General features: G+C 44.3%; 1 protein-coding gene across 6 annotated transcripts in view; it reads right to left on the minus strand.

Annotated features, from left to right (window-relative positions):
- KALRN (kalirin RhoGEF kinase) overlaps positions 1 to 24756 on the minus strand; it is a 1333112-nt gene that overhangs the window by 719910 nt on the left and 588446 nt on the right. For all 6 annotated transcript variants that reach the window (XM_069224644.1, XM_069224642.1, XM_069224641.1 and 3 more), the window contains exon 10: positions 7164 to 7286. In XM_069224644.1, coding sequence (XP_069080745.1) covers positions 7164 to 7286 — 123 coding nt within the window. The remainder of the gene's footprint in view (positions 1 to 7163; positions 7287 to 24756) is intronic.

Consider the following 24756-nt stretch of genomic DNA (forward strand, 5'->3'; position numbering starts at 1 on the left):
AAGAGACAGTACATTTTAAATGCATGAGATGACGTGGGCATAAGCTCCTTTGTAGCACTGCCATATCTCACTGAGAGCAGAGGGAGGTCGAGAAGCAGCTAGTAAAGTGTCTCCATTGCTGTGGACCACCAGCCTACCGGTAGCATTGAAAGAGGGGTGACTTTAGGAGGGAGCTGTCAATGGTCATCAGTAGTCTAGGTTTTAACTGTGATACACTAGTACATCTTCATCATGCAACACCATCTCTTCTTATCATACACTTTTCCAGTATTGTACTTCTTCTCAGAACCTCTGGTCCAAGTTTTGCAAAATCTTAATCGCCTCCTCTATGGTAACCTGCAATCCTTTCTCTTCCTTATGCCAATGTATTATCTAGAATGGGCCACTAGAATCACTTTCTATTTACCTGCACAGACCATTGCTGTCCACACCACAGAATTATCACACTGCTTAAGAATCATTTATGTACCTGATTAAATCAATTCCGCAAACTATAATTTCCTTTACATTTTTGGATCGAACAGACCCTATTGCATACTTGAGGTCTACAATGTTTGGGTCATTTGTGAATTATATATATTTTTTATTGTTGCCTTACAATTGCTAACTTGCTGCTGGTTGTGTGGATTTCAGAACAAAATCGAAGGATATTTATTGTTTTTTGTAAATAATTTGATGGATTAATCAAACATGCATACTCAAAACTTTTTTCCACAGTTCTCATGAAAAAACTGTTAGCTTTCCTGCAACCCCTAAGTGGGAAGTGTAAAGGAAAAGTAATCTGCAACGCTACACCCTCAGAATTATCACTATATCTTCGATGGGAGACTGATGTTCCAACAAAAGTCAAGCAATAAATTTTATGACAAGACCGGAGGCTCTATTATGCGTTCTTTTCTTACTTTATTTTAAACAGCAGCAGTCAAGAACTACAGCTCCCAGGAGGATTAGCGTAAAACTAACCAATGGGAGTAAAACAGAAACAAAGAACTAAGCCAATCAGCATACTCCATTAACCATAGAGTGTACCCTTGACTGCAAGCAGCCCTCTTTTCTTGCTGCTCGCAGTCAAGATAAGTACACTCTTCAGCTCTTGCGTTTACTTATTTAGCTAATTTGGTTAATTGTTTTCCGTTTTTACATGTCTATTGTTATTTACAGGTATCAGTTCGCCGTGTAATCTTAAAACGTTTCATTGCTGGTTTTTTCCGACCCCCCTTCCCCCCCCGCGTTACCGTTGTTCGCTAGCTGTGCAGCGCGTGCCGTTGCGCGTTCCATTCGGGAAGCTTCTCCGTCCTGTCAGCGCTTTTACCAGTGCGCGTCTGTCAGGCGAACTGCTCCGCTTTTCTCGAAAGCCACTGCGAAGCCTTCCGTTTCGGTAGCGCGTCTCCACGCGTTTCCGGAGCGGCTTTCTCGTCTTTCTACTGCCGAAGCAGCGTCTCTTCGTGGCCGGCACACGTTTCCTCCCTCTCTCCTTCTCGGCCCCGCCCAAGGGAGGGCCTTTTCAGTTTTATAAGAGCGTGTTGCTCTCTATTAACTCTTTAGTTACCTCGCTGCTCCTGAGACGTTTTATTACTCCTTTGGGCAGCTGTCAACTTTAAGGCAAGATGAATACAGATACTTCATCTGTTAATACGGATTCTGAGGATAATGAGGAGTTTTTTAAACAGGATCTGAACAAGTTTATTAAATCCTCAGTTAAAAATGCATTAAAAGCATCTATGGTTACGATGTCTAAGAACATCGAGAGTTCTGTAATTTCCATGATGTCCAAACCCATGGCCCATTCTGCGGGGGAAGGCAGAAAACGCAAAATAAGCTCGTCCTTTAAAACAGCGAAAGGCGCACATGCAGAGAGTGAGCTTGCCTCACACCAGAACGAGGACTTGGTTCCTCCCAGGCCTCCTTCTAAGGAGGGGAATTCTTCCAAAAAGTCGGGCTCTCATGCCAAATGTAAAGTTAAGTCAAAACATACTTTAGCGCCGAAAAAGATTGCTGTTACGAGGGTTTTGGACACGGACGAAGAGGGCTTGGACGATTTATCTTCGTCAGATAATCCGGATGACTCGCTTGCTCATTCTTCTCCCCCTTCCAAACGTTCGAAACTTTCCTCTGATGTGCCATCTACCAGTGTGGTTGATGCCGAAGGGGTTCCCATGTTCGATCCGTCACTCATTCATCACCCCAATTCCACGGAGTGGTTTCCTTTGGATCACGTGGCTGAATACATTTCTTCCCGCTTGCGTCTTCCATTGGATAAACAGACTCGCTCCAAACTCAGGTCTGAATGCCCTCGACCGTCCTTGGACTCCAACATTACTCTGACTCCGGCTATTGATGAGTCCCTCATCACATTTTTTACAAAATATGGAAAGGATCCCCGTAAAGGGGTTGACAAAGCCTGGACCACGTGCCAAGACAAACTCCTCGACGTGGTCGGTCCGCTATCTAGAATTCTAGACTTAGCCGAGTCGGCTCGATTGGAGGATTCCCCTATCGATCCTTTGGACCTCTCTCTTTGGACCCAAAGAGCATTTTGTCTTTTGGGTAACGCTAACTCGGCCATTATCCATGAGAGACGCAAGGGTCTCCTTCTCCGCATGGATCCTAAACTAGCTAATCTCGCTTCCAGGGATCCTGGTATCCAAGCCGATGGTAAACTGTTTGGAGATTCCTTCATAAAGGATCTTAGCCGTTTCGTCTCTACTTTTTCGTCTATCGATAAGGCTCAACAATCCTTGAAGAAGGTTTTCAACCAACGGGTTTTTTCCCGGGCCGGTAGAGGTAGGGGTCGCTTTACCGGCCGCCAATACAGGAACCAAGGCTCCAGAGGATTCTCCAACCCTCCCTCCTATTACAACCAAGAGTTCAAACCCCATTTCTACCCCCAGCGATCAAGGGGCTTCCGCAACCGCGGTCAGCGCATCTACAGAACGGCCAATTCCTCAGGTAAGCCAACGTTCTGGCCCTCCCGTGGGAGGTCGACTTCGATTCTTCCTACAAAAATGGAGGTCAATTTCTTCAGACCCATGGGTTCTTTCCACTGTCCAGGGCTATCGCATCGAATTTCTCTTTCCACCTTCCCAGTCAAGTCTCCCTCCTGTTCCAAGGTTCTCCCTCGAGATGTCATCTCTAATTTCTTTGGAAATCCAAGCTCTGCTAGAAAAAGATGCCATCCAAAGCTGTATTCCAGACTCCTCCGGTTTCATCAGTTCTATCTTTCTCGTCCACAAAAAGAACAAAAAGCTAAGACCTGTAATCAATCTAAAATCCTTCAACCAGTTCGTCGTCTATCGACACTTCAAAATGGAGACTATTATCCATCTCAGGGATATTTTACTCCAAGGCGACTGGTTTGTCAGACTGGATCTCCAAGATGCATACCTCACTATCCCGATCCATCCTTCTCACAGAAAATATTTACAATTTCTTTGGAATTCAAAAACGTATCAGTTTTCCTCTCTTCCTTTTGGCCTTTCTTCAGCTCCGTGGTGTTTCACGAAGCTCTTAAAGCCGGTCGTATCCTTCCTTCGTTCTCTGGGTTTCAGACTCATTATCTATCTCGACGATATCCTTATCATGCATCAAAACAAATCTTCTCTCCTGTCCCAGCTTCAGACAACTTCCACCCTCCTAACAGAGCTGGGCTTCCTCTTAAATCTCGAGAAATCTGTTATGGTTCCTTCCCAACAAGTAGAATTCTTAGGCTTCCGAATCGATTCAGTTTCGGCTTCCCTGTCTCTTCCACGGGACAAGGTTTCTGCAATCAAAAGGGAATTGACTTCAATTCTCCGGAAAGACTCTATTTCTCTCAGAACTCTTGCAAGAGTCGTCGGCCTTCTTTCTTCGTCTATCCAGGCGATATTCCCAGGACCCCTTCACTATCGCGCTCTTCAACGTCTCAAGATCCTTCACCTTCGTCGAGGTTTGGCTTTCTCCGACCTCGTCTATCTAGATCAAGAATCTCTACTCGAAATCCAATGGTGGATATCCCATTTAGAGGCCTGGAACGGCAGGTCCATCTTCCCCTCTGTGCCCGATCTTGTATTAGAATCCGATGCAAGCCTCACCGGTTGGGGCGCCCGTTGTGGCTCAATCTCGACTGGCGGTACATGGTCCGCAGAGGAGTCCAGATTGCACATAAATTGTTTAGAGCTTCTTGCAGGCTCCTTTGCGATCCGGAGTTTTACGAAGGACAGAGCAAGCTGCTCCATTCTGCTCCGCATGGACAACATTTCCGCAGTGCGTTATATAAACCATCTAGGTGGCACCAGGTCCAGACCCCTTGCTCTTCTGGCCAAGAGCCTCTGGGAGTTTTGTCTGTCCCACAAATTTTCCCTTCTCGCCGAGTATCTCCCAGGCTCTCTGAACTCCAACGCGGATTGGCATTCCCGACATATCTCGGATTCCAGCGATTGGAGATTACACCGTTCCGTCTTTCACCAAATCGAAAGAAAATGGGGGCCCTTTCAGGTGGATCTCTTTGCGTCCAGACTCAACTCTCAACTTCCTCGTTTCTTCAGTTGGCGTCCAGATCCGTTGGCCTTGGCTACAGACGCTTTCCTTCAGGATTGGTCCAATTCCCTCAATTATGCTTTTCCTCCTTTTATCCTGATCAACAGGGTTTTAAACCAGGTCAGGCGTCAAATGACGTCCCTTGTTCTGATAGCCCCCTTTTGGCAAGCTCAGGTATGGTTTCCTCCCCTACTGGAGCTCGCGGCAGATTTCCCGATCTTACTCCCTTCATTTCCGTCTCTCCTTCTAGATCCACTCGGTCGGCCCCACAATCTCATTCTCGACAGATCATTAGTCCTGTCGGCTTGGCTCATCTCAGGGCTGCCCAGCGGTCCTTCCCGATTTCGTCGGAAGCTTCAGAGTTCATCAACAATGCCTGGGCGCCTGGCACAAGGCGAGCCTACAGATCAGCTTGGTCTCTTTGGGCAAGCTGGTGTGTGGGAAAATGTGCCGATCCCTTTTCAGCGGATCTAAATCTGGTTATTAATTTCTTAGCGGCTCAGGCAGGTCTGGGTAAATCATATCGGACTATCAACCTTTATAGATCCGCTATTTCTATGAACCATTCTAATATTGATGGCAATCCTGTTGGGATTCATCCCTTAATTTGTCGCCTTTTAAAGGGGGTCAAACTCTCTAGGCCCCCTCCTGCCAAATACTCCCACGTCTGGGATGTTTCATTGGTTCTGAATCTCTTTCTTTCTTGGTCTGACAATTCCAGTCTTTCCCTGAAAATCCTGTCTGCCAAACTCACTATGCTCCTTTGCCTAATTTCCATCAAGAGGGTTTCTGACGTTAGGGCCCTAGATGTTTCCGCCCGTCAGTTTTTACCCTCAGGTGTATTGTTTCACATCACTAAACGCACCAAAACTAATCTACATTCGGTGTTCTATCCCTTTTTTCCTGATAAACCAAAATTATGTGTGGGTCTTTGTTTGAAAGAATACGAGAGAAGAACTGTCGACCTGAGAACGTCTTCCTCTACCCAACTTCTAATCTCCTTTCGCAAACCTCATAACCCGGTTTCTTCTGCAACCCTAGCCCGGTGGGTCAGATTGATCATGTCCCTAGCGGGTATTGATACTTCGGTGTACGGGGCCCACTCTTCCAGGGGAGCCATGGCCTCTAAAGCGTTCGCTTTAGGATCTAGTTTGGAGGACATTCTCAGGTCGGCAGATTGGACTAATGACAATGTTTTTAAGACTTTTTATTGTAAACCTGTTAGAACTGCTTCTTCTGTGGTTATTGATATGCTTTAAACTCGCATAATAGAGCCTCCGGTCTTGTCATAAAATGTAGATTTTCCTAGTAATTTATGACGGAAAGTCTTAATTTTATTAAAGACACGGAGGCGAATATTATCCCACCTCAAGTACTTCTGTTAATGTGTACTTTTTTCTCCCTCCCAGCGACTCCTGCACTTCCTCCAGCTTCCGGATAACGTCGTTGGCTTCTCCCTTTCTCCCTTCAAGAAGAATTCTTCAGATGCATCGGAACAACCTTCACAGGACCTTCGGCCTCCTTCATCCGTCTCTCGTCTCATTACAGCGGTCCAAGAGTTTTGTTCAGTCTCCTTGGCGTTGGCGATTGTGGGACTCATTTACCCGTTATTTTATGATTCTATCTGACTTACTCGCTCAAGAAAAGAGGGCTGCTTGCAGTCAAGGGTACACTCTATGGTTAATGGAGTATGCTGATTGGCTTAGTTCTTTGTTTCTGTTTTACTCCCATTGGTTAGTTTTACGCTAATCCTCCTGGGAGCTGTAGTTCTTGACTGCTGCTGTTTAAAATAAAGTAAGAAAAGAACGCATAATATTCGCCTCCGTGTCTTTAATAAAATTAAGACTTTCCGTCATAAATTACTAGGAAAATCTACATTATTCATTTCAAAAAACGTATTTGCAACCAAGAAGCAATATCTCGGTTTCCTTACAAAGGAGCTTCAGACTGTTGCCTTCAAGCCAGGCTGCAGAAGCGGTCAGCGCATCCGGCTTGAAGAGAAATTGATGGGATTGGTTTGAAACACGTGCACACCTTTGTGTGGTGCCAGCACAGGGATCTAAGCATAGATTGTATTCAAGGAGAAGCTTCAATACAGTTTCCACATGAATATTAAAAGGGGAGCAAAGAACGAGAATCTGGTGGAGCTCCAACACAACTGAAATGCACAAGGTCACCTAACCTTTAAGTTGAAGCCAGCTGTAAACCACTTCTTCCAGAAGCTTGAAATAAACTATCCAACTCACAGTATCAAACGCCAACTTCAGCTCCAGCAGAATGAAATGGAAACTAATATGGAATACACAATAGCCGTACTTCAAATTATCTCACACCTCTCCCCATTTTTTTTATTCCCCTTTGAAAAATAAAATATGCAGAAATAAAACACAGTGACAACATTAATAGAAATGGGACCATGAAGAGACGTTTAAATACAGAATGAGATACACACCAATGTTTTTAGCTTAAACTTAAAAGGATAGTCACCTGCATAATAAGGCGTAATACAGAAGAGGAACCTGTTCAGTTTAAAGATATCAGTTACCATCACCAACATTAGGTGTGCATGCACTAAGAACATAGGTATGCAAATTCTATCCAAAGTGACCTCAAAGAAGAGCAGGAAATATATTTGTCCATTGTCCTACCTGGGCAACTTCTTCAAAGTCATCGTGTCTTTTCTGGAGCGCCCGGGCTCGATGAAGCGACTTCCCCACTCCAGTATGCTTACTAAGAAATGCTTCTCCATGGTTTTCAATCCAGTCCAAGACCTGCAGGAGGCAAGAAAGTTTCCAGTTGATTACTTATTTCATAGTTCTTGTTTTCTGATTACAGACTGATGTCCATGAAGCTGATAATCAGATTCTAGGAATGCTCTGGGTTTGAATAAAAACAATTTGATGCTGCCTTGTGATAAATACGGTGGCACTTGGTACAATGACTGCTTTCTCTTTACGTTCTTTCGGATAGTCCTGCACAGTACCATTTACCAACCAGCACAACTTCTGCGTTCAAGCTCTGGAAGGCAGTGTGACTGAACCATGACAAGACTTTCGGTGGCAGACAACAAACACTTCCCAAGAGGGAATTCAAAACACCATGCGTGTGTTATTTATTACTGAGACCTAAAAGGCTGAAACTGTACAACTAATGGCTATTTGCATATTATTTGACTGCGGGACTGCAAAGTTTGATGTAAACTAAGATTAGTAATTGATGTTCCCCAACGTCTGATTGAAGTATGTGGCATTCCCCAAAAGCATTTAAGCATTACAATGACAACACTTAGCCCACTTCTCATCTTAGTCTGACTCCAAATCACCTTTTAGATGCATCCAGTAATTTCACTGACAAGACAACATCTATAGCTGCACATTCGAGCCCCCGTCAGTGAAACTCCTACACAAAATAAAACTCTATGAAAGATCTTTAGCATTAAAGTGAAGAAACACCTCAAATCCAGGGAAGTCACAAGGGGGGTAGGAGGGGGATAATGTCCTAGGCCCCGCACTGCATTCTCGCCGCACACTTGCAGTAAATATTAAAGTGTAGACTTAAAAGTAAATGAAGAGGCAGCTAAGCATGGAAATGCCACTAAATGACACCAGATTCTGGACCTGCAATGATTTTTCTATTTTCTCTGGATAATACTTTTGGTGTATAGAGAAGCATGTTGCCACGACACCTCAAAAACTTCAGACATACCTGCAAAAATCTAAAATGAACCTTGAGACATTTGTCAATAGCACAGTACACCACTACAAAGCACCAGGTCATAACAAACAACACACCACCACCTCCTTTGTCCATTTTGACATATCCCGCCTTTAAGCCTTAGAGCACAATCTATTAATATTTCCATAAATTGTCACCTTGACCGTGGCAATTCTCTTTACGCCTTCCTGCTTGAAGTGGTCAAATATGATGCAGCCAAAAGAAAAAATCAAAATATATGCTTGGACTCCATCTGATGTGGCTCAATCCTTGGCTCCACTGCCGTAGCACTTAAAGTTCAATGACTCATTTACAAAATAAAGCATCACCATTCTGAATGAACCAGGCAGGCACTCAAGCAATTAAAAAACAAGCGCACATAGACCATACACACTGCTATGCAAAAGTAGGCAAAAGCTGTGAATTTCCATGGAACATACACCATGTGATCTGACTCCGAAGCCAATCATCTGTCAGAAATGCCTGGAAAATGGATGAATTGTGGGTGCACACATTCAAAGTCATGACCCTGCACGATGCCATTAAGTTAACAGATGGGCTATTACTGTTTCTTTTTTAACACATACATACATGAGCATTTCATCCTTTCATTCATACTGTCATCGATTCATTCATCCACCTGCCTCCAAACTGCTAGGCTCGATAAGATGAGAGCTAATAATGGAAACAGGGTATTCAGAACGGTAAATGCTAATCCCCTCTTCTTAACACGAGAGGACTGTCTTTCAGATGTGGTTTTGGTCTTAACAGTTCTGAGAGTGTTTTTGGTAGCAAAAGAGTTCCCAAATCAGTACCCTCAACTCACCCAACCACAGCTATTAAGCCATTACTGGAAAAAAAAAAAGCATTTTCTGACACCAAACAGTTAAACCGAACCATCACCATGGCAACTGACACGTTCACAAGCCGAGCAGCCATTCTAAACATATCATTTTCACCATTAGAGAAAATTGAGGAAGACAGCATCAAATGCAGCGTGAATCTTGGGATGGCCGCAAATACGTGTTGAAAATAAATTCAGCAGTAGATGCAGTGCACAGCATAGATATATACCGGACCAAAGATTGACGTGAAGTAAGATCAGCTGACACACCTTAAACTGGCTCTATATTGCTGACAAAGCAGCTGAGGGTCCGCAAGCCTCGTATCTGGCTCTAGCTGCAAATCACTCCATAGGTCTAATGCACAACCAAAAACCAAAGTCAAACCAAGTTCCTCCACTGTGCATAGATACTCACAGTTTGTAAAGGAAGACATCTCGGAACCAACCTAGCCCTTACTATCCCCTCTTGGTTACCATTATACATTTAGGGCCTGATTTAGATCTTGGCCGAGGGGTTACTCCGTCGCAACCGTGACGGATATCCCTCCTGCCGACATCTAAATACCATTGTTTTCTATGGTATTTACATTTCGGAAGATGGGATTTCCATCACTGTTGCGAGGGAGTAACCACTCCGCTGAGATCTAAATCAGGCCCTTAGATTCAAAGTCCAGATTTGCTGGAAGGTTGGATCTCCCCAGACCTGCATGACCATACTAGTGCAACATTCTTTTAAACTGGATCCATGCCAGGCAAGGACACCACATCCACATTTGTCACAGAAGGATACAAAGAGGTGAAATCTATGACTATGTATCCCGGGGACGTAGAGCGGGTCAATGGGACCCTCCTTAACCCAGCGTGCTCCTTTTAGGGGTGAGCAAATTATACACTACTGCCTAGAAGCTCTACACTCTACGTTTCCTCTAATAAAATATTTTAAAATGGCAAATTTAACCAGTGCAGGCACAATTATTTAATATTATTAATCAGTCAGAATATTAAAAAGGTTTGTGAGGTAAGATGGACGCGGATGTTCGACTCTAGTATGTAGCGCTGGGATGCATTTTAATAGACCAGTTTTAATGCTGCACTCTTGTGTAGTTTGGTCCCTCGGACATGTGGAGAGCGAGGCGGGACTTGTGTGGAGCAGTCACGGGGATTGTCCTATTTAAGCCTGAAAATAACCTTCTTTAATGTAAACAAAAAAAAGCATCTGGTCGCGGGTGTCTCAAAGATGCATTTCACTAAAATGCAGTTCTTTATTAGACTGTACAGGGAGTGCAGAATTATTAGGCAAATGAGTATTTTGACCACATCATCCTCTTTATGCATGTTGTCTTACTCCAAGCTGTATAGGCTCGAAAGCCTACTACCAATTAAGCATATTAGGTGATGTGCATCTCTGTAATGAGAAGGGGTGTGGTCTAATGACATCAACACCCTATATCAGGTGTGCATAATTATTAGGCAACTTCCTTTCCTTTGGCAAAATGGGTCAAAAGAAGGACTTGACAGGCTCAGAAAAGTCAAAAATAGTGAGATATCTTGCAGAGGGATGCAGCACTCTTAAAATTGCAAAGCTTCTGAAGCGTGATCATCGAACAATCAAGCGTTACATTCAAAATAGTCAACAGGGTCGCAAGAAGCGTGTGGAAAAACCAAGGCGCAAAATAACTGCCCATGAACTGAGAAAAGTCAAGCGTGCAGCTGCCACTATGCCACTTGCCACCAGTTTGGCCATATTTCAGAGCTGCAACATCACTGGAGTGCCCAAAAGCACAAGGTGTGCAATACTCAGAGACATGGCCAAGGTAAGAAAGGCTGAAAGACGACCACCACTGAACAAGACACACAAGCTGAAACGTCAAGACTGGGCCAAGAAATATCTCAAGACTGATTTTTTAAGGTTTTATGGACTGATGAAATGAGAGTGAGTCTTGATGGGCCAGATGGATGGGCCCGTGGCTGGATTGGTAAAGGGCAGAGAGCTCCAGTCCGACTCAGACGCCAGCAAGGTGGAGGTGGAGTACTGGTTTGGGCTGGTATCATCAAAGATGAGCTTGTGGGGCCTTTTCGGGTTGAGGATGGAGTCAAGCTCAACTCCCAGTCCTACTGCCAGTTCCTGGAAGACACCTTCTTCAAGCAGTGGTACAGGAAGAAGTCTGCATCCTTCAAGAAACACATGATTTTCATGCAGGACAATGCTCCATCACACGCGTCCAAGTACTCCACAGCGTGGCTGGCAAGAAAGGGTATAAAAGAAGGAAATCTAATGACATGGCCTCCTTGTTCACCTGATCTGAACCCCATTGAGAACCTGTGGTCCATCATCAAATGTGAGATTTACAAGGAGGGAAAACAGTACACCTCTCTGAACAGTGTCTGGGAGGCTGTGGTTGCTGCTGCACGCAATGTTGATGGTGAACAGATCAAAACACTGACAGAATCCATGGATGGCAGGCTTTTGAGTGTCCTTGCAAAGAAAGGTGGCTATATTGGTCACTGATTTGTTTTTGTTTTGTTTTTGAATGTCAGAAATGTATATTTGTGAATGTTGAGATGTTATATTGGTTTCACTGGTAATAATAAATAATTGAAATAGGTATATATATTTTTTTGTTAAGTTGCCTAATAATTATGCACAGTAATAGTCACCTGCACACACAGATATCCCCCTAACATAGCTAAAACTAAAAACAAACTAAAAACTACTTCCAAAAATATTCAGCTTTGATATTAATGAGTTTTTTGGGTTCATTGAGAACATGGTTGTTGTTCAATAATAAAATTAATCCTCAAAAATACAACTTGCCTAATAATTCTGCACTCCCTGTACATATGTTTACGTTTCAAATGTGAGAACATCAGTACTCCATCATAAAAGGTCATTTTTGAACATTTAGGCTTTTCATTGGAGTCTGTGGGGTTATTGTATATTTCCAAAGAAATGAAACTTCAACAAAAATTGAAACAGATTTCAACGCAGTTAATTTTGAGCAATTTCTGTTCATCAATTCTGAGAGGCTTTGGACCATTGCAGAACGAGTTATGTCACCCTACATCAGGGTGTCTCTCATTAGTCCGGCTGCAATGAATCCTTTTCAAACTTTCATGATATCCATCCAGGGAAACACTAGCAATGCATATAAGTGGGAATTGTTTGAATAGTCAAGGGTCAGCTGAAAATCTGGCATTCCACTGGCCCGTGCAAGAGACAATCCATTGTATTCCGGATAAGCCAACTTTTTCTGTCATAGACATTTGGTACATCTGTCTATGTGCCAAAGATAACTAGCATCAATCACACATCTAGGACACGAATCTCACTTTCATATTTTGTACCTCAAATTCAGACGCAGAGAGGTGAGATATCTTAAGTAACTGTTTCACAATTCTGCATCTACAAACTCTTTCCTCTTGATAAGGAATCCAATTCTGCTGTGTAAACCTCACAAAAAAAGGAAAACCGATGTGGATTTCGAAAGGGTGGGCTATCATCTAAAACAAGGAATCAATACCGATTAACCAAAATCGAGGGAGAGAATAACACCTCAACACCTTTAGTTTTACGAATGTTACACTATGAGGTTATGGTTGTATAGCAGGAAGCCACAGGGAAACAGACAGGAATAAACATTTTGACCTTTCCGATAATTAGCACCCAATTTCATTTAACAATAATTGTTTCTATTACTAAGAATCTGTTACTTCTTTAAAGCATTGTGCACATTTGGTTTGATACATGGTTATTTTCGGATTCTTGTCTGTGGACACCACTTACAAAATGAAAACTAGAGAATATTGCCTTTCTTAAAGAAACTAAGCAAAGACATCCACCACCAAAACAGCACAAAAAATGTCGAGCTGCTAAATTTTGTATAAACGATGCAGGGCTGTGTTATTAAATTATCCGATAGAGACATTGCAATATAACATAAAACAATAGGTCAGTACCGCAGGCATAATCCTGTAGCAGAGGATGATCGGGTGTGAGCATTTTCCCTGCTGAGTACCGTCTAGAATTGACCCACTCCGTTTGTTTGCTCTGGTTCAACTTCCTCATGGCCCTGTTCTTTTCACAATGGGCAAGCGAGTGTCTCTCTGGACCACCCCGTCATCCTGTGGTGCTGGCTGGGCTAAGCAGCAGGGGGGTGAGCGCAACTCGCGGAGGTTTACTCTGCGGGATTCCACAGAGTTACCTAAAAACTCTGCAAGATTCTGCAGAGTTCCACAAGCAGCAGAAATCCAGTCTGCCGTACACGCTCAAACCAGTTTTTACATATTTACAAATCTTATCATAGAGTGCCGTGCTTTAAATGGGCCGGTACTGTCCGGTACTGAGTACCAGCACTTTTTTATTTTGAGAGGTAGAGTACCGGCACATCTCAAGAAAAACGTAATACTTTTAATTGGAGAGTACCGGCACTTCTCAGAAACAAGCAGGTACTCTAGTGCAGAGTACCTGCACTTTAAATTTTCCATTTCAAGCACTGGAGTGCCCATTACCATGGGTCTCACAGCATCTTATGGCTGGTCTTGGGAGGGGCTGGGGTAATACCAGTCTGTGCACTGGGTCAGCTGTACACTGCTGAAGGACCGCTCATGCTGCATGCATTGAGGCCCCGGCCATCATGTGCCACGGGCCTCATAACTGGGGGTTTCTGTAGGCGGGGTTTCCAAATACAATGGTGCTATTTCATGCTCATCTTTATTTTGTAAAATAGATGACAAGGTGTAAGGGGAACCCTACTGATGCCGACAGAAGCCTGTGGACTATGTGTCCCGATGAGCCTGCACTGCACTGAAGGGGCCTTGAGAAGAAGCCCAGTGACCCTTTCCAGGCGCACTACATAGTGCACTATGAACCCCAGTGGTGTGGCACGCTGATTGACGCCAACAGAAGCCTGTGGACTACATGTCCCAACAAGCCTGACTGCACTGAAGGGGGGTGGGAGAATAAGCCCATGTCGCCATCTCAGAGGGCTACAAAGCGCACTGTGAGCCCGCGGGATGCGCATGGGGGGAGTGCCTGGGCAAAGCTCAGGCCAAGAGCAGGCCCATCCTGTGCCCTTCAGCGCCAGGAGTAGACAATGCAGGACCACCCCCTTGGCTCTGCATCCTACACATTGTCTGTTGGCTTGCCTGTTGAGATTAATAGCTTTGTCACGGGTACTGTTGCCAACTTCTTTGTTCTTTCTCACTGATCTATTGGGGTGAAATTGGGTTGCGGCTGTCATTGACCCTATAATTATGCTTGTGTCTCTGACCCTTGTACCATTTGCTGTGAGCTGACTCGGAGGTGACTAGGAAGCTGTCTCCCCCCTCGCAGCACAGGCTTCTAACTTCCTACTTTGCCGTGTTGGTACCAAAGACTGTATGGGCTTGTGCTATTGTTTTCTCTTTCAGGGCAGTAAACTCTAGCCTTCCTCCTATAGTTTGAGTCGCTAAGTAGGCTGTATACCCTCATGCTGATCCTTCGGTTGTAGGAATTGAGGTATTGTAGTTGTTTAAGGTACCTAACCAGAAACATTTTTTGTTGTGTTTGGCCTGCAATTGTTATCCTGTTTTGTCTTGTTTGAGGGCTTCAGTAGGTCGAATGCAATGTAACTACCCCCTGATGGAGCTCGTGCCCTGGCCTGTGGGGTATCATTTGACCTCTACTGCTATGCAAGATCACTTCACCTACACTACTGTCTTATAACTAGTGCCTACAGCTCTGACTGCTTAGCCATTTTACCTACAAGTACCCCCATAGCAATACTGTTTGCTGACCTTTGTTCTAGTACAGGGGCAATCGTGAAACGGAAAGCAGTAGACAGCATAGGGGGGCTGTGAAAGTGAAGAAATAAGCAAGCCTGCGGCTTCAAATTGCACACCGGATGACACTGAGGTGCTAAATGAAGAAGGTGAGGGCTTGCTGTGTAAGGAAGAAAATGGCGACACTTCAGTACGGCTTAAGGTTGAGAGTATGGACATACAGTCCTATCTTACTAAGACACGTCCAATTGAGGCCAAGAATGTGCCGTCACTTGCTTTAAGCCCCAGTACTAACAGCGAGCGGGTTTCAAATAGTGTGATCCCAGAGATTGATCCTGCAGCTAGTTTGGGAGAAAGTTCTCAAGTTCCCTCCATAGTAAACCCTGAGTGCTGTAACAGGTATGCAGCCTTGCGTCCAATAGAGGACCCACAGATTGTGGAAGAGACCGTATCTACAGCTAATGATCCCAGCCCAAATCTCCCTGTTGGGGAGGAATCATGTTGTTAATCAGTTGGCTTTCATGAGGCAGGAAATGAGGGAGGTGAAGAGATTAACTCCTTTACTCTCGGAGAAGGTGGACACATTAATTGCACTATAGGGAGGACTAGCCCAGTGCCAAATAATTGGGGGTGAAACCAGCTTACATTGAACTAATTTTAGGAGTAATTTATTTAGAACCGCGAGTGCTGAGAGTCCATCTTTTCAGAGTATCCACAACAAAGCTAAGGAGCCTATTTTGACCCCCGATGGATGCATGCATCAGAGGCGTGCTGGGAACTCAAGACAGGGTACTCACACAAAGATCCATTTGTCACATCGCCGCCCTAGGTCCACTAATACTGCAATGGGGAAACCCCAAGGCTGGGCAGTCAAGAATATGTCATCCAACTGGCTAGAAACTGAGGGGTAGGCCCACAGACCCCTGGCCTGGAGGTTAATAGGACCAGTACCACTTTGAGTAAAAACAATTTGGGAGATGAGATCTTTCTGGTAAATGTCCCCAAAGTAACCCTGTGGCAAATCGAGAATAGAGAGATTCTCACTAATAAAGTTATCCACTGGGTGCACAAAGTCAGTGGTAGCAGGTCGATAATCAGGAATGACATCACAGCAGCCAGACAGTACTGTTCCAAACACAATGAACTGGATTATATTGGCATAATAATTTTCAATGAAGGTCTAATTGACTTTGGTCAAAACACCCCTTACATGATGCTTCGAATAAATTAAGTTAATGTCCTGGAACGTGGCCGAATTCCAGATCAAATTAAGTGACCTAGACCTGGCTAGAATTTATAGATGCCCATCAAATCATCCTGATGCAGTGAACATGGGCAAAAAATCCTATATACCCACCAGGGTACCTTACCTTTTATATGGATTCATTCCCAGCTAAACCTGGTCGTGCCTGTGGGGGTTTAAAATCTGGATTAAAAATGTATGCGAGTTCTTGGTGAAGGTTCTTGATAAAGGTTCCAAGGACATACTGGGTATCCATTACATTATCAACAGAATGTGCCTAAATAAACAGTTAGTGCTGCTCAACATATACATTTGCTCTGTTCAAAACAATGCAGAATCTCCAACGCTACATGCATTAGCCCACCTAGTAGAGAATAGCCTACATCACACCTCACATATGGTCACTGCAGGTGATTCCAACACTACATTCGAACCCCTTGACTCTCTTTCTGTCCTAACAAAGAGAGTGGATTCCGTGTGGGGTATCCCTGATCTTACATCCAGGCCTGCCACAAAATGGCCAAAAGTGGCATCCCAGCCATTTCATTTTTGCCTAGACCACAGCCTTAGAGCCACAAAAGCGCGCACAAAATCTGATTATTGCCCGTCCCACTTTCAAAAGATATTTTTATTTTAATCATATAGAATATATATTGGTAGATTTGAGACTCTTGCCCTATTTGATTGACATAATGGTCATTAATCGACCAGACAGCGACAAATCTCTTGCCGCTGAGTTAACTGCAGATTTACCAGGTGAAGCCCTTGAAAAGGCTAATGAACATATTTGAACCCAACTGGCCCTCACAAGCCTATTAGGAGTAATGAACTCATCAAGGCCAATATCTACAAATCTATAGGGACTAAATTGGGACCCTTTGAATTTATCTTACAACATAATACAAGCATCTCTAATTTTAGCATTGAACACTCAGAGTTGTTTGAAACACTTAAAGCTTTATTTACTAACCAAGCTGCTGAGACTCAAACTAAAACCTAGATATGCTCCTGGTTCATAACAGCTTGTTGGGCAGTTAAGGGAAGTCTGATAAAGCTATTAAAATTGGACTAAGAGTGTTATAGCATTGGCAAGAAAAGATATAAAGCATGTCTGCAAAAGGCTACAAAAGATTGTAAGGAGGAACGATGGGAACAGATGGGAATGACCACAGAACCTTCTGGATACGCGTCACTGTGGGTAGTGGCGGTGGGAATTTTGCTCCTGAAGAGCTTGTCCCAGTAGATTCTCTGGTCAATCACTTAACATCCCTATATAGTAGGACTGATAATTTGGATTAGGATTCCACTTTAGAAGAGATCCCTGTTGTACTGCATCCCATGATCCCCATTCTTTTAGGGGAAAGTCCATTAGTGTTTACTCTGGACGAAACAAAATCTGCCCTTCTTCACATGAAGAAAGAAAAGGTGCCTGTTCCTGATAGTATACCAGTGGATTTATTCCACTCAGAGCCAGACTTCTGGGTCCCATATCTAAAAATGTTAACGAATACTGTAGCAGACGGCCAAGTAACAACGGAGTCATGGCGAAATACCTTAATTGCTCCAATCATATAAAGGGGCCAAAAGATATTCTGGCTAATTATAGGCCAATTAGCCTAATAGACAACACTCAAAAGAGCTTTGCAGACAAGTGTTAGCCCGTCTGCAGGAGAGTATGGAGGGGACTTAAAGTCCTGTCTCACCTACAGGCACAGTTTTGCAAAAACATCAGAACAATTGACCAGGTATTCATCTTCATGACTATCAACTGGAAGCATGCCACTGTTAAGGATCATCTGTATGTAGCCTTTATGGACATTAGAGCGTCATTTGACCTGGTACCAAGTTACACCTTATGCGAAGTGCTGAATCAGATGGGGCTGCCACCGGACCGCCTACATCTTTTGGATAGGCTACCTACAGATATGTATGCCGAGGTGAGGTGGAACAATCAAGGAGGGCTATCTTCCCGGATTCCAATTGAATAAGGGTGCGAGACAGGGCTGTGTTTCAGCTTCAACTCACTTTTCCGTGTTTATGAATGAAGTGGTGAATGAGTTGATTATCTGTCAGCATGATGCTCCAAAGACAGCCAGCGCCCATGTCCCTGTAGTGCTCTTTGCTGATGATACCCAGTTACTATCTCACACAACAATGGGAATTCTGCATCTCCTCAACTGCTTTGTTAATTACAGCAAATCTAGGGGTTTGGAGATTAATGCAGGTAAATCAAAGCTCATAACTATAAATTCACATTGTCTATTTCAAACAACCTGAAGGTAGGCAATGCAAAGCTCGACCACATTAGGAGCTTTGATTATCCAGGCATTAGGCTCGCTGAGAAATTAACGAGGGACATGCAGCTCCAAAAGAGCAAAACCATCCTATCCCATAAGTCAGCAGCAATCACTAGAAGACATAAAATATCAACAGAGCTGCTACCCCACCTACTGAGGTATACAGAGCAGTGGCCATGAGTGGAGCACTACACAGGGCAGCTCTTTATGAGAGCTCTATTGAATGCCCCAGTTAGTACGCCTCTAATCTCCCTACGCTGGGATGTGAATCGCAAAGGAATTGACCATATAGCCCATCTTAAGATCTTACTGTATTGGGTCAGAATATGGACCATCCAGGAGCTGACTTACTATAAAGAGGCTCTACCGGAATTAATTTCCCTTGTCAATACCTGTATTATACCCTGGCTAACAGCCATGAAATCTCCATGCACCCAGTTAAACATCAGGGGATTATGGGAGAAGCCAAACATGATGGGCAAAAAATTAAGTAAGATCAGGGAAATGTATTGTAACATGTACTACATAAGACATGGCAATTTACGAGGTCGGAAGGGCTAGTTGATGAATTGTTAAGCCACAAATGCACCTCGCACCTTGAAACTTACTTGGATAGAATCACTCCTCCTTAAGCTAAGTCACTGTACATCCGTTTTCGAATTGGTACTTTGCAACTCAGGACTTTCACCTCAAAGTGGGAGCAGCAGAATATAGATCCAGACGCTTGCCCTTTTTGTCCTAACACAGCAGAAACAGAGGTGCATTTCAGACTGAGCAGTGATGGGTACAAAGCTCAGAGGTCGAGATGAAACCCCCCTGGTTTGTCGGAACATAGCAGTTAACCAATGTGCAGTGGCCTTACACATTAAAAAGTGATACAACCAAACCTATTGTATTTGCCCTCTCAAGGTACTTAAAAAAGGCATGGTAAACTACAAGCCGCTGCTGTGAAGACGTGAGTTTAATACATATGTATTCTTAGTCCTTTCTTTATGAAATGGGTATTATGCATTTTAACTTTCTTTTTTTAACTAATACCTCGGGGAGCATGTACTAGTGGTGATTGTAATTGCATCTTTCCATTGTCTTGGGCAAAATGCATGAGAGGAATCATGAAACAGAGTGCTAAATGTATGTATGATGAGTGCTGTATTCTGTTACATGTACGTATACTCAGATGTCCCCAAGCACAAGAATACTAGCTGTTTCTGGACTATGGTCTGTTTTTCTTATATTGTTTAGTCTTGTTTTAACATTGCTCTTTTATTTGCTTTTAACCACTAAAAATGAATTATTGATATCATGTACTTTTATGGATGAAACCACCAAAATAATGTATTCTGATGATGATTACAAGGCGTAGTCTGCAGACCCTGGAGTGAGAGAGTCTGCTGGCTCAAAAATAAAAATAAAGGTTATTCTCCTCATCTCCCGAGCCACACTCTTCTTCTCTTTGTTGCGTGCCGTCGCCCCAGTAGTAAGCGCAGTCTGCTCTGCAACTCACAAGCCCGGGAGCACCATGTATGCGGAAGGCATGCCTGGTCTGCTGTCATTGGTCGCTCCAAGTTTTTCTCAGATGCTCTCGTTCCTCATTGGATGACTCTCCGTCACAGCCATGTTTGTTCGGGAAGTCCGCACAGTCTAGTTGCCACCTCTGTTGTGGTTTCTGGTTCGGACCTCTTTGTAGCCTCGTCCAAAACTCGCCTCTGCGAGGGCACCCTCAAGCAGCGAACAGCCTCCTTTCTATTTTAATAAGGCTGGGCCAGGGTGAACTTGCTGCTGGTGACACTGACTCATAGGCCGAAGAGTCTCAAGCCTGACCAAGGCAGGCTTGGCCGGGGTATAAACATAGTTTATGCGTAACTATTTATCATAGTTGGTTTGCTAAAGAGAGTGCGGACCATTCATCACTCTGGGTACCAGAGTTCCATATAACTCATGAGGAGCACGCACAAGTTTAGTTTATTGTTATTACACACCCACCAGGCGCCCGCACTTCAGCCTTAAGCTAAGACACTTCTGGATCAATCTGAATGACGTTGGCTTAACCGGTTTCTTCTTCAGCGACATAATGGGTCATTGCACAAAAGGTTTTGTTGGCAGAGCAGGAAACCGTCAACCTGGTAATTCTGCACTTCACATCGGAGGGGGTGAGCGGTAAACTCCGCTATGCGGTGGCTGGCTGAGATTCTGCCACAGTCTGCGCTCCACATGGAGCACTCCGCTGGCGCAGTGGAGTTTACTGCCCATCCCTACTCAGCGGCAACATAATGCCCTTACACACCCATAGTCCCTCAAGATCATTCTCAATGTATTTCCGTAGAGTTTCTATGCAATGGCCATGTTCATAGTTTAAAACTGGCATTCACTTTTCCATTTCCAGTCAGATTTTACTCAGGTACAGCATCCGATACGGAACGCAATAACGCTGAGCTGGTGTGCTAAGTGAGAAAGCACAAACTTAGCTATGATGGTATGCTTCCACGCCAGAGACATAACCATGCTTGAGGAACACCCTAAATACAACTTTGAGAAATGGTTATGTAGAAGATGTTCTGCAAAGTAAAAGGAGACGGATAGATCACTATATCTTTCACATGAACAGGCCACCCCGACAGCCCACTCTCTGCCAGGTATCGACTCCTCGCACAGCACCCTCACTTCTATCTCCTACCTTTAGTACTAATTTCCCCTGGTTTTCTGGCCCTGTCCTTTCTGCCACTGCCATCTTATGACATCTGCCACTCGATCTCAGTTGAGCCACCCAGACTCCTACAGTTGCCTGCTCACCAGGCTCTTCCTCTCCACCAGCCATAGTGGAAAAGCATATTTACTACTGACAATGCTCCAGTTCCTTCTCACTTGACTCACCTTCCTTCCTTCTCTTTGGCCGCGTCTTGTTTAATCCCCTTCCCGGAGCACTCTGCTCTAGGAGACTACAGCCAGCAGAAACAGAACAGCCACAAGAGGTGACATGGGCCATTTAAGCACCGTGGCTATTATCTGCTTAACAGTAAGGTCGGATTTTTTTTTTCAAATTACTAAGTGCAGCAGTCATTTAAGATCTCCAAGGGAATAGGATTCCATAAATGGACAGATGACATTCCGAGTGATCTACTCACCTCATTTCTGAGACCTGGGTTTGGGGATAGTTATTGTCATAGCTGTTGCTGAGCAAACTGATCTCCTCTGAATATATTCAACACGTTTGTGGTAGGGAAAAGTTGACTGCGTCATTAGTAGGCTCGTCATTCTGTATAAGTTGTCTTAAACTGTATTCCTTTCCTTAATGGGAGGCAACGCAATTTTCTTCATTGTTCTGAAACATTATCACATTACTTTGATCTAAAAAATAAAAAAAACAATTAAAAAATCTGTGTTCTGAATGTTTAGGAGCAAATTAAAATTGTGCTCCCGTGGTTGAGTCTAGAATGAATAAAAGGATTCATAGCAAGAATCCTCTGTGTGAAATTTAAGAAACTGAAAATCTGACAAATTTCTGAAGTGAAAAATCTTGATATGGTGATGCAGGAACCATGCATGCCTGCTAAAAGGTTTTAGTCGAGTGATATTCCAAGATTCCTTACTTAACTAACAGGGATTGGAGCATGCCCCTGGAATATGGACTGAACCTTGTTTCCCAATTGTTTAGTTGGATATTTACTACTACGATTTTGTTGCTTGCTGGATTGATTTCTAAAGAAAATGGTGCACATCCATTTCTAAATTTTCTTAAGGACATGGACAACTTTTACAGGACCTTACTTTTCCTGTATTGAAGGATTAAAACACATTTGAGAATTATCTGCATAAATATGGGATATTGTAAACTTGCACGAGGGTGGCAAATGGGGTGATATTTAAGAAGTGACGGTGGGGATCCTTGCAGGACTCTCCAGCTGACTGGGCAAAAAATAGATCTAACATTCCTAATCTGGACCTCTTTCTAACAACAAATTGCAATACTCATCCTCTGAAATTGAAGCCTTCTAATCGTGCCATGAGACAGATTTGGCCAATGGCATTTAATATACCATTCACACCACCACCTTATGATGTGGCGAAGAAGGCTTTTGCTACCTGTCAGGCGACGACTTCAAAACACCTCAAAGACCACCCGGAGGCCATTTTGGAAAAGGTGCTACCATAACTCACTGTAGTCTCGATCACTCCATTTTCTTTGTTTATGCTTGGGAGGTGAGAGTAGAGACTGCCCACCCGTATAGGCTAACTACTCTGTTCCACAGCATATCAAGATAAATGAGGTATCGAATTAGAGGAGAACAATAAAAAAAAAAAAAAAATTAAAGTTCATTCACCATGACAGGGACTGTACCCTCAGAGCAGCCTGCAAGGTGGGGACTTTGAAATATGAGAACCACAGTACTGCCATATTCCCAGTTTACACCCGCAAGGGGCAGTCTCAGAGAAAATCGTTTGTGGAGGTCAAGCAAAAGCTACGAGCTCTGGGACTTTCCTACATGGTTTTGTTTCCGGCCAGACAAATGGCGGCACAGGGAAAAACGCATTTTTCAGAGGCCTGAGGCAGTCTGGGCATGGCTTAAGAAGTGGGACAAGGTGTTAAGTCGTGCACGAGGAACACTGATAACTATCCACGCAAGGTGGACCAAAAGGCTGAGGATTGCCCGCCGCATTGGAACCTGGGATACTTCGGTAGGTGGGAGCTACTTGACATCGAGAAAACTAGTGCAGGAGGATGGCACGCCAGCAAACGAGCAGATAGACAGCACTAGCTTGCCCCGTCCTCTGAATGGAGGTGAGAAATGCATCACTCCGACCCTTTAAGTGATTGCTGAGACTCAATCCGAATGAGATGGTCAGATGGTGTAGTTTGGTTATCTGTGGCCATTGTTCGTATCGAAGTCATGGGGCTGGGATGGAAGTAGTATGGGTGGTAAGGGACCTCGGTGGACTGCAGGGAAGGAGTGCAATTGTGCAATAATCAGAGCATTTGGATTTCTCACCCAGAATTGTATTATTATGCCTGAAGGCTACGAGTGGACTTCTTAGGGCGAGGTAGGACAGCTGGAGTGAAACCTGGTTTGAGACACTGCCCAGTATCAGGTGAGGGTAGCACACTGAGGTGGATTAATAAAGTTGTCTGTGTAAGGGTGGGGCACCAGTTTCACAGAAAGAGTGACAGCCAGTTAGATCACAACGAGGTAGGGGTATGGTTTCTCTGCTGACCTCAGCAAAGAATGGTAGGCAATCATAACCTGTGTTTTTTTTTTGTTTAATGCTTGCCTGCGAAGCGGTGGAAGGCGCAGGGGGAGTGGGGGAATACCCACAGGGGAGTTTAGGTTTTTGTTATCGTACATGTTATGGGATGGGAGACTCAGATGGAGACTACAGGGATGGAGAGGGACATGTGATGTTGGTGGAACCAGCCTCTGGGAGACAGGGGCCGGTAGGTGCTGTTGCATTATACAATGTGCAACTATAAAATAGTCACATGGAATGGTCATGGCCTGTGAAGTTATGTGAAGAAGCACAGGGTGCTCTCATACCTGTGGTGCTTTGGTGTGAGCACAGCCTCTCTGAAGGAAACACAACTTATGGAGGAAGAGGCTGATAAATTAAGGAAAAAAGTGAAGGGTCAGCTGATATCTTCCACTTATTCCTCCTATCCTCGAGGAATGGCCATCTGGGTGGCTCCAGAGGTGCCTTTTTGGTTGATTTACTCGGAGGTGGTTCTGAGTGGGCGTTCCTGGTACAAGGGGTGCTCAATGGTGTAGACACGACTATATTGAATGTGTATGCCCCCAATGTAGACAATAGGGAGTTTGTTCTGCATCTGTAAGCACTACTGATGGATAACATGGCAGAGTGTCTACTGTGGGTTGGGGACTTAAACTGTGTTCTTGACACAGACATGGAGAGACACCCCACTGCATTACCGAGCCTAGTGTGGCGGACACACAGACAATTGTCATGTATAACCTAGCATGTTTGGTTAAATGGAGGGACTTCTAACCAGCCAGGAAGGGGTATTCCAGCTACTTTGCTACTCATGGCGCCTATAGCAGATTGGACCACGCCCTGGGAACAGCAGTTGTATGATTCGAAATGCAGACAGCCACTTATTTGGGCAGGCACTTGTCTGATCACTCCCTCCATCATTTGGAGTGGGGAGGTGCAGGCCCTAGCTGGGCGGACATGCTGGCTCTTGCCGGCAAGCGCCCTGCTGGATGCACCTTTCAGACAGGCGATTGAGGGCACGATCACAGCACTGGTAGGATGTGCGGTATCAGACAGCAACTGCAGGGAGAACTCACGACCCTAGACTGCAGATTTACTGAGGCTCAGCAAGGGGAGATGGTAATCTTGGACACAGGGAACACGATTGTGGCACTACGGAGACA

The sequence above is a fragment of the Pleurodeles waltl genome, chromosome 3_1 (assembly GCF_031143425.1).
Source record: "Pleurodeles waltl isolate 20211129_DDA chromosome 3_1, aPleWal1.hap1.20221129, whole genome shotgun sequence".
NCBI lineage: Eukaryota > Metazoa > Chordata > Amphibia > Caudata > Salamandridae > Pleurodeles > Pleurodeles waltl.